At 48.2% G+C, this 10,626-nt stretch overlaps 1 protein-coding gene across 9 annotated transcripts in view; it reads left to right on the forward strand.

Moving 5' to 3' along the window:
- FKBP15 (FKBP prolyl isomerase family member 15) overlaps positions 1-7,924 on the forward strand; it is a 112,060-nt gene extending 104,136 nt beyond the window's left edge. For 7 of the 9 annotated variants that reach the window (XM_074973893.1, XM_074973894.1, XM_074973892.1 and 4 more), the window contains exons 27-30: positions 575-682; positions 2,168-2,913; positions 3,516-3,609; positions 5,327-7,924. In XM_074973893.1, the coding sequence (XP_074829994.1) occupies positions 575-682; positions 2,168-2,913; positions 3,516-3,609; positions 5,327-5,404 (1,026 nt within the window). In that variant the 3' untranslated portion in view covers positions 5,405-7,924. The remainder of the gene's footprint in view (positions 1-574; positions 683-2,167; positions 2,914-3,515; positions 3,610-5,326) is intronic. The other 2 variants (XM_074973890.1, XM_074973895.1) reach the window with 1 other exon arrangement.
- Positions 7,925-10,626: the final 2,702 nt, after the last annotated feature.

A 10,626-nucleotide genomic window follows, 5' to 3' on the forward strand; every position in this document is an offset into this window, starting at 1 on the left:
TAAGGTCAGAAGGGACCCTTATGATCATCTAATCCGACCTCCTGCACAACGCAGGCCACAGAATCTCACCCACCCACTCCTGCGAGAAACCTCTCACCTATGTCTGAGCTATTGAAGTCCTCAGATCATGGTTTAAAGATTTCAAGGAGCAGAGAATCCTCCAGCAAGTGACCCGTGCCCCATGCTACAGAGGAAGGCGAAAAATCTCTTCCAATCTGCCCTGGAGGAAAATTCCTTCCCAACCCCAGATATGGCAATCAGCTGAACCCTGAGCATATGGGCAAGATTCACCAGGCAGATACCCAGAAAAGAATTTTCTGTACTACTTAAAGAATGAAAATCCTGGTAGTCACCTCCAGCTCTGGGGTGACGTACCATTTGCACCTGACAGTCTCCAGCCTTGGCATGCCTAATGTGAGAGGTGCAGTCTCTTAAAACAGAACTGTGGGCGCTCTTGACTTGACTGTTCGGCTGTATGGAGAAGCCTACGATGTTGGTTTGGTGACCCATTCTTTCTTACATGTTCCAGATGATGCAGATATCATGTTTATAGGCTCCTCTTCATTGTTCTCAGGTGAAAAAGATCATGAATGGGGTATTTCAGACTTTGAGGGGTGAATTTGAGCTGGAGGAGTCGTACAATGGCAAAGCGGTTCTTGGTGTTGTCATGAACACCATCAAGGTACAGTACTGATGGGATACAAACCAGCAACGGTGAGAATGAGTCTTGGGCCAAAAGAACACGTGTACCTCTAGCCGGGGTCTGGAATAGTGTGAAGCTGTGGTTAGTAACCATGATAAAAAGGGTATTATAAAATAATGGGAGGAGATACAACAGTGAGGGACAGTAAATATGGGAACCTCTTCTCCCAGAGAAACTAGGACAATGCACCTGATATGTTCAACATTCTTGTTGAGCTTTCACAAGGCAGTAGGGGATAGGCTAAATAAGACAAGGATGGTTTAATTAGATTTAATATTAAGGGAAACTGGGCACAAGAACTTGGATTATTTCTTTTAGAGGTAAAAATTACCAAGTGCAGCAATGCAAGCTGTCACTGTGGTACTGGAGGAAGTGGATCAGTCAGAATATGGGCATTGGAGGTGGGTACCTAGCTGAGAGGACTGAGTTCATGTTGGCTTTTTGCTGACTTGAATTTAAGAAGTTTGCTCTTGCCCTTCCCAGTGTACTTTAGAAAGTACACATGGCACTTTTCCAAAACCCAGCTGCCTGCTGTACCCACTCTTCCCTCTCAGATCAACTTGAGAGAAAACAGTTTTCGGTAGAAATTAGACTGTCTCTGCCCAGAATCCCCACACACGTAGCAGCCTCAGGATTGTCAGGTTAGGTTTGGGGCTGCAGTAGAACGTTTACACAGCCAGAAGTGAATTGGACAAGTGCTTCTTGTGTTGGCACTTGGGGGTAGGGGAAGTAAGGGTTGGGAGCTGAGAGCATCCAGGATGAGATATGACCTTTGACCTTCAGGACACGACTCAGTCCTGAACATGTCAACAGGTGGGATGCTAAGTATTGGCCGTAGTGGGAGTTGGGTGGAGAAAACATGTCCGCTCAGTGGCTGCTTTGTTGGGAGGCTCAGCAGAGAGGGCAAAGTTGAAAGTCTCATCTCCCCAAAGTGCGCTTCCTGGGTTGGTTTCAAGCCCCATTGGCTGAGGGAAGGAAGAAGGACTCTGCGCCTGCAGCCTGTGCTGTGTAACTGGACACTGTTGCCTAGTGGCTAGAAACCAGGAGTTAGGAAACGAGTTTTTAATTTCATCTCCCCTCAGTTCCAAGAACAGACAGTGACTTGCTGTGTCCCGCCCAGCCTTTGTTTTCCCATTTGCAGGTAATGCAATGCCTGCCTCTTTGGGGATTAGGGCTGCCTGATGCTTGTCTAATCTTCGCTGCAATCTTCTCAGAGTTCAAGTGCAGTAGCATTTCTACCTTAGATAGTTGCCTTCTGCAAGAGTGTAGGAACTGATCTGAAAATGCCTCAGAGGCCCAGCTAATACATGCACCACTCAAGTGCATCTGGCTGGATGATCCTCTTCCATATTAAAGCATCAAGAGACTTTCCTTCCTTCAGTGGATCAGCAGCTGTTACAAACAGTCATGGTGGTTTGTATCTCTGGTGATTAACACTCCCTTGCCTTTTCCTTTGTTTTCCAGACTGTAACTCTGCAGCTGCTCAGCAGACAACAAGAGAGGCGAGAGAGCAACAGTGACGAGGAGGAGGAGCCTAGAACTGGAGAGAGGAAACCGGAAAGTCCACCAAAAGCGGAGGACGACCATAAAGGTGCTGTCCAGTATGGGCCAGCACCAAGCACTGTGTGTCCAACTAAACCAGCAGGTGAGTCTGCTGGTATTGCTACACCTCCCAGATCTCCTGAGGAAGGGCAGAGGACCCAGAACACTACAGCATCAGAAGTGAAGATGATCCAGGAAATGCATGAAGAGCATACCTTCTCTGAATCGGTTCAGCCAGTAAAGCACAGCCAAGGGCTGGTGGATCCTGAGGAGGATGTAGACTCTGTACTGGCTGAGCAAAGGCAGGCAAGTGCTCCCAGTGGGATAGCTCAGCATGAACGCAGCTCACAAAAAGTAGCATCTGTTCAGGCAGAAACTCCAGAGCCCTCTATTCTAGACACAAAGCTGGAAGCAGTGGAAGAGGCCATGCCTTCAGAAACCCCAGCTGCAGAGCACAAGGCAGAGGAGCCTGCAGGAGGACTGGAACCCCTGCCTCTGAAAAGTGCAGAGTGGGACAGTTGTCTGGGAATTCCAGATGCACCTAGCTCTGAAATGGGTACTAACATTTCTGAGTTAACATCTGAGATGGCAGAGAAGGATCCAGCCACCAACCACAAAACTACAGAACCCCAAGGACTGGCATCTAGCCCCCAGCAGAAGGATTCCAGGTTAGTGGTGGTTGGAGAGTTCTGTGGCTACAGTAGCTCCTTTCTCAGTTTCCCGCTGTTGTGCAGTTGCCCTGCCACTGGTGCTGGGCTAGTGTGGCCTAAACATCCGGCAGCTGGTGCTGTTACCCGTTGGCGCAGGGCAGTGTGCGAGGCTGGGCTGGCCAGCCAGCTAGGTACTTGTTCAGAGCAAATCTAAACAATGGTGGCTAAAATATTAGGAGCTGCAGGTGTCCAGTCTAGTGCTGTCTCCAGGGGAGAAACTGAAAAGTGCTAGTATGGCTGAGACCTCCCGGGTAGGTGATTGCAGCGCTGCACTACAAACTGGGCAGTCACTGTGATCATTGTCCCTTGTGTCTAGCTGAATCAGTGATCGACTGTTATCAACAGCTAGCTATTGTGAAGTTCCACTCCTGGCGGCCTAAAGGGGAGTCCTGTTACTTTACTGTATAAGCCCCAACTAGTTTCACACATCCGTGAGTAGCCTGTTACTACTATACAAACCTGAGTGGTGGGACTAGAGCTTATTCCTAAAGTGCAGGCAAATTGCTCTTGGCTTCCTTTCCCACACTGAGAATTAGATTCTTTTAATTCTCCTTTTCTAGTCTCGCTGAGAACGACGATGACTTGTTCAAAGTTGCAACCCATAAACCACTAAAGCCTGGAGTTCCACCCGAAGAGGAGGATGAGGAAGAAGTGGTAAGAACTTGGGGTGTGATTCACAAAGTAACTTAGGTGCCTAACTCTGGAGTTCAGGTTCATACGCAGCACCACTGCAGTCCACAAAACTAGATCCCTGCACCCTGACCCACACCCAGTTGGACGGGACTACGAGTGTCAGGTTTGGGATGGATGTAAAAACAGCTGGACTCTCTCAGGGTTGGATTGTGAAGGCTCCCCTCCTCCTGCCCATGGGGTTGGGTGATGGCAGCTGCATGCCCTGCTCCTGCCATCCTTCACCACCTCACTGCACTGTGTGCATTGCGGTATGGAGTGCGCCAAAGAGTCGCAGCGTACTCTGCAGCAGGGCGCAGCAGATGGAAGGATCAAGGCATGCAGCTGCTGCCATGCCAGCTGTAGGGGCAGGAGGCACTGCAGCAGTAACAACGGTTTAGGTTTGAGGGGAAGTGTCGGGATTGGATTGAAATGGGATTGGATTCAGGGGGGAGGAATAGCTCAGTGGTTTGAGCACTGGCCTGCTAAACCCAGGGTTGTGAGCGCAATCCTTGAGGGGGCCATTTAGGGATCTAGGGCAAAAATTGGGGGGTTGGTCCTGCTTTGAGCAGGGGGTTGGACTAGATGACCTCCTGAGGTCCCTTCCAACCCTGATATTCTAAGAAAACAGCTCGACCCTTGGGGGCTCCAGTCAGGTTGGGTCCAGGTTGGGCCTAAAAGTTAAGGGAAACTCCTGCTTGGCTGTCACCTAACATTGTAGGTGCCTCACCTTCTGCTGGAAACGTTCCCTAGACACCTGAGTTCTAGATCCTGGGGTATGTGCACTGCTGCCTCCCTCTAGGCATTCAAGTGCCTGTCTCCCACCTAAGCCTGAGGGCGCTTTGCGAACCAGGGAAGACAGGCGTTGGTCCGCTTAAGTCGAGGCCCATTCCGGTCAGCATGCTCAGAAGCTGCCTGCTGGATTAGGTCTCATACAAAATCCAGGAGGAGGTGGTGGTGCTCAGTGCTTAGAGAATTGCTTGGGGTGTGTGGGAGACCCAAGTTGAATTCCCAGCAGAGAGGGGCGTGGGGGGGAGAAAGCACTTGGACAGGCATCTCCCACCTCTCAGGAGAAGACTCTAACCACAGAGCTGGGGTAGTATGATGTGGGACTCCCTCAGTCTCTCCTGTAGAAGCTATTCCACTGTGGATAACTAATGATGGAGTGATGGAAGCTGTGGGACTGGAGTTGGGATATCCCACCTCCCAGGTGGGTGCTCTGACTGCTGGGCTTTGGAGTCATTCCCACTCTCTCTGGCCCAATGACTATTTTAAATATTTGTTCCACTGGCTGGGGATAATCATCCCGGGGGGGGGCGGGGCGCAGGGAGTGTTGTCTGGTGATTAGAGCCCCAGCCTGGGAGGTAGGAGGTCCTGGGTCCAGTCCCCTAGCTCTGATCACTTTTTTCATTAGTTATCCACAGTGCAACAGCTTCAGCACGAGAGAGAGGGAGCCTCACATTGGAATATCCTAGAGCCTAGTGGTTACAGCACTATCCTGGGATGTGGGTGATGCAGGTTCAATTTCCACCCCCTGCCTGTAGGGGAGAAGGAGAGGTCCCTGTTCAAATCTCTTCTCCCCTTGGGCAGGGAGAAGGGAAGTGAACCTGGATCTCCTACATCTAGCCAAAAATGTGCCCACTCCTGCTGTACGGAGACTGAACTCTAATAATCTAACTCTGCTTTCCATTTGGGCTTTCAGAGCATGAAAGGGCACCCTCCCCCAACCCCACTCTTTGGGGATGATGACGATGATGATGACCTGGACTGGCTGGGATGAAGAGCTGGAAGATGATTTGGATGTGGCAAGCAAGCCTGTGAGCTTCCCCTTTGGGCACATGGCCTCTTCTCAAGCGTATTTTGGACTTACCAGCTGCATTTCCTTGGGATGTAAATGGAACAGGCTTGGGACTCTCCAAAGTCCCATGGTTGCAAGTTAACTGGGGCTGTCAGCAAGTGACAGTGCTGCTGGGCAGTTGGACCCAATCTCGCTGGCACGATCAGCTAGCCCAGTTTATGGGCAAGTTTAAGCAGCCAGCCACTCGTCCTGCATGTTCCTGTCGCTGTCCTTTTGTGTGAGCCATCAATTTGTTAATCTGAAACTCTGATGTAAGTATGAATTTTGTAACCAGGTCTGGAATAAGCAAGTCTGGCAGGATTCTGCAGCAGATACAGTGACGAAAACAGGGCAGAGAAAATTGCTCCTTTCCCAGTACAATTGATACTAAACCAACAAATATGGAATTCCAGAGATCTGTGGGATGTCAGATTAACCCTTCACTAGAGACACTTCTGGATCCACCTGCAGGGCTTCACATCCAGCCATCACAAACATGCTCACCAGGCAGTTAGATGCCAATTGAAAGTACGTGGAGTAGGTTACTATGGAGACTTCTAATCCGAGTATTTCCTGCTCACGCACCTGCCTTGTGGAAACGGAAGGAGTTGAGGTAACACAGGCGTTGAGTGTTGAACACTGAGCTGTAGAAAGCAATCAGTGGTGCTGCCTGAGCCAAGGGCTACTCTGCAAAGGCTGTGAATGCATCACAGTGCCATGGAGCTCTGATGGGCTGAGACCAGAGTGCCAGGAGAACGAATACTCTGTTAAATATGGACCTGCAGCTTCTAGTAAGTGCTTTAAAGACTCCTCTAGTGTTTCCCTTTGTGAGAAGCTAAATCCCTTTACCCTCCCTCACTAAAATGAGTGACATGGAAGGGTTATAGTATGTTCATGTGTATGCAGTATGTTCTTAGTGTGTGCCCGCACATCCTGTAAAACTAATCCACAGTCCCCTGCCAGTGGAGGCATCAGGCTGGCTGAGTGTAGGACCAAGGGTGAGACGGAGATTGCCTTTCTCCTAGCCCCTCTGCCTATTGTGAACCTTCATGCTTTTAGGGCTGAGCTGTCCCACTAGCCTGTCCAAACCACAAGCCGAAAAGCCTGCAGAAGAGGCAGCCTGTTGCTTACCAAGTGTACAGGTGCAGTGAAACAGAACAATTTGCAGCTCCCATTGACCACTTAACTGTGTGTGGCACTTGGCAGCAGTGCAGTTCTGATTATGATAAATATCTGCACAACAAAACTTTTTGCCTCCTACTCACTGCAAAGTCTGACTCCGTGAAACCGTTGTGTCCCACAACCCCTGGCTGCTAGCACTCCCCACCAGTCCCACAAAAGGCGCAGTCTGCTCACACCCATGTCCGTACTTCATTCACATCATGTATGTCCATCTCTGATGCAGGTTAGATCATCTGAGGCTGCACTTTGCCATTGGCAATAGAAAACCCACAACAACAGCACTATAGACAAGATGTTAGTGGGCTCCCTGTCCAGACAGAGGAGGGAGTTACTCTGGGCAGTCATTTGCCAGTCTGCTGTGCCTTTTCTCTCTGCTGCTAAACGTGGCAGGATTGTAGTATAAACTAGAACGCCTTAGATTAAAGGGGCACTATTAAATTATAGATGAGGATGTATATATCTTAACTGGCTTATTCAGGACACCATAGGTTATTGGAACAGAATTTGTAAATCCAATTTTCATTCTTTGTGCTCTATTTACTTTTCACTCAGCTGTGAAGTTTCAGTCTTATTTATGTTCATTTTCTAGTCATTTCACTTCCAGGGTCTCTCCTGTACACAACCCTGCAGCATTTTGAGTTGCAAATATTGCACATGAGGGGAGGGAATAAATTGCTTTTAAAAACAAACACTTCCACTAAAATTATAATAGCATAATGGAAACTGTTTAGATCTGTTCTAGGTTCTGTGAACACTTTTACAAAAATACCTGAGCAAAATTTGCAAGTGTTCCATTAAATATAGAATAACTTATTTTAACTCAGGCAGTGCAGAGTACAAACTTGATTGACAGCAGTGACTCAATACCCAAGGGCTGCTTTGTTTTAGTGAATAAAAATGGAATAAGTAGCCAAATTTAACTAAAAATATGAGAAGGACTAACTCCTGTGAACCAGCCAATGTACTGAAGTGTAAACACTTGTTTCACATAAGTCCTCTAGCTTGGGGTAGAGCACCTTGCTTTCAAGTAGAAGCTATCTAAAGTCAAAGTATGGAATAAATGTGTAAGAGCAAAGGGATTAACACATGTAAACCAGGTTTTCCAGAAGTCCTCCTTCATTGTGATGGTCTCTCTGTATCTGTCCTTTAAGTGTGATCTTTGGAATCAACATGTCTGTGGAAACTGTCCCCCACTGGAAACACCACTAACTGTATAACAAATGCTATGTCTTTGTCTCCTATACAGATTTGATAAAACCTAAAAAATAAAAGTGCAATTAAACAAATCTATTTCTGGATCATACTGTCTTTAATTCCTGCTTTTAATGTACATGTCTGCGAAGCTCACCAAGCTTAGTTGTAAATCCAAACAACTCATTTTATTCATTCTTTGTCCAATTTCCATGAAATTCCTGTCCAAAAGGAGCAATGGGCTCCTGACAGGAGGCCTGTTGAGGTGATCCAGGGTTTTTTAGGAGGTCTCTCCAGAAAGGTGAGTAGAGCCTGTACGATTAGCCCAAGAATCAGGAAGTGACTGAGATGCTACAACATCCTTTGCAATTCCACAGAGCTCAGCATAATTGTTGCTCATCTTAACAGGCCAAGTGAATTCTTCCGTTGACTTTGCTGCTGTCTTTTGAGGGTGTGAACTAATTACACCAATGGGAAAAACTCACACTCTCTCTCTCCACCTCTTCGCCCAAGAGCCCACCCCCTTGTCGCCTCTTCTTTTCCCCAAGCATGCCCTGTCCCCACTCTTTCCTCTCCCTGCCAGCACCTCTTGCATGCCGTAGAACAGCTGATCGTGGGGGACGTGAGGCACTGGGAGGGAGGGTGGACTTAGCTGCCAGTGGGTGCTAAACACCCGCTTTTTTTTCCATCAGTGCTCCAGACCTGGAGGGATTCAGCGCCTATGACAGTAACATGGCTGCATCCCTGTAGCTGTGCCTCAGTGGTGTAGACATAACCTCAGGCTTATAGATCACAAGACCAGAAGGGACCACTGTGATCATCTATTCTGATTTCCAGTATAACAGACCATAGACCTGCCCTGAAATAATTCCTGTTTGAACCTTGGTATGTTTCTTAAAAAACACCTAGTCTTGATTTTAAAACTGCCAGTGTTGGAGAAACCACCACAGCCCTTGGTAAAGCGCTCCAATGGCTTAATTACCCTCCCTTTTACAAATACTATGCCTTATTTCCAGTCTGAATTAATCCAGCTTCAACATCAACTTTGTCTGCCAGATCAAACACATATCACAGTTTTTGTTCCCTATGTAGGTACTTGCAGACTGTGATCAAGTCACCCCTTAGCTTTTTTGTTGTTAGAACTCATTGAGTCCGACATGTTTTCTAATCCCTTAATCATTCTCGCAGCTATTCTCTGAAGCTTTCCAGTGTTATCAAATTGCAGACAGCAGAACTGGCCACAGTATTCCAGTAGTTGTCACAGAAATACTAGAACCTCCCTTTGCTATCCGAGATTCCCGTGTCTCAGGGGGAGCTTATGTTCCACCATGACTCCCAAATCTGTTTCACTGCTTCCCAGGAGAGTCCCCCACCCTGTCGCTATGACCTGCCTTCGTCATTCCTAGCACCTAGCCATTGTACGACGCCAGCATTCCTGTGCTACTGAAGCATGGCTCGTGGAAAGAAGGTCTCCAGCTGAGGGTGCTGCTCACCTAGCTGTGAGCTGTAGATGGGAGCAGTTTCTCCATTTGGCTGCTGTGCCGTATATGTGAAGCTCTTTTTACCCAGGCCCCCTTTCCAACCAAAATTAGAATAGCAGAGAGATTCCAAGATCCAGCTGCTTTGCCAGGGCCGCTGAGAGAGTTGAATTCTTAGCTCCTGGTTTCCAAGGCCAAAGCATGAGCTCCAGAGTCAGGTGGAAAGATCTCTACTACAAGTGTGGGGCATGTCCTTATGTGTGAGATGGTGGCCACAGTGACAAGGGCAGCATGTAATACCCCAAAATGAGCGCTGCAGCATGCCCAAGACTTTCCTGCAGTAGTGGAGAAGCTTTCGTCTTGTGCTGAATGGCCAAGCGGTTATGGAGATGGACGTAAACCCCCAGGGTGTGAAGCTATTAGGGAGCTGACACCCAGTTAAGCACCAGCAACTCTCTCACTGGAGGCAAGGGAGTAACTCCTGAGTACCCTGAGAACTGTCACAGCCCTATGTAACTGAAGCTCTTTTCACCCACCCCCTCCCATTATTGCCAAGGTGACATTAGAAGAGGAAAATGATTCCAAGAACCAGTGACTTTGCCAAGACCCTGGCAAGATTTGGCCTCACACCCCTGACTTATGAGACCAGTGTGCTAAGCCTTGAGTGTCAAACCTATCTGCCACAAGTGTGCGTTATGATCTTTACACATGAGATGGTGGCTTTAGAGCCCAGGGAAGCATGTTATTACTGAAGGCAAGAGCGCAGGAGCATGCCAAAGAGCATTCTGTTGGAATGGAGAAGTCTTCTTTTAGTGTTCACCACCTTTAGCACTAGGCCATTCTGTTTACTCAAGTCCCAGTGAACATGTGCCTCTGTGGGTTCAAGGCCACTTCTGACTGCCCTGTATAGGGTTGTTGCTGCTTCCTTTTTAACAATTTGTACAAGAATTCTTCACAATACTGCTTCCCTTTAACACAGACCCCTCCCCCAGAAACACCATCACCCTCAGGGGATAACCTCTCTCCCTAGAAACTGCTGATTTGCCCAGGCCCCTGGGAGATTTGAACTTATGACAGCTGCTTTGTAAGATTAATGCACCAACCTCCTAAACGACAGAGTCAGGCCTGGTGTTAGGCCCTCATGCAACCATAGGTGATGTGCCTGCAATGGTCACGTGGGGATTGACACAAATAGAGCTGGATCAGAGACATCCCACGAAGTTGCTGTTTTGCTGCAAGAACCTTCATGGAGTCAAGCAGGACGGCCACAGTTACAGTGTTGGCCTTAAGTTCCAATAGGCACATGTCTCTGTA

The sequence above is a fragment of the Natator depressus genome, chromosome 16, assembly GCF_965152275.1.
Source record: "Natator depressus isolate rNatDep1 chromosome 16, rNatDep2.hap1, whole genome shotgun sequence".
NCBI classification, from domain to species: domain Eukaryota; kingdom Metazoa; phylum Chordata; order Testudines; family Cheloniidae; genus Natator; species Natator depressus.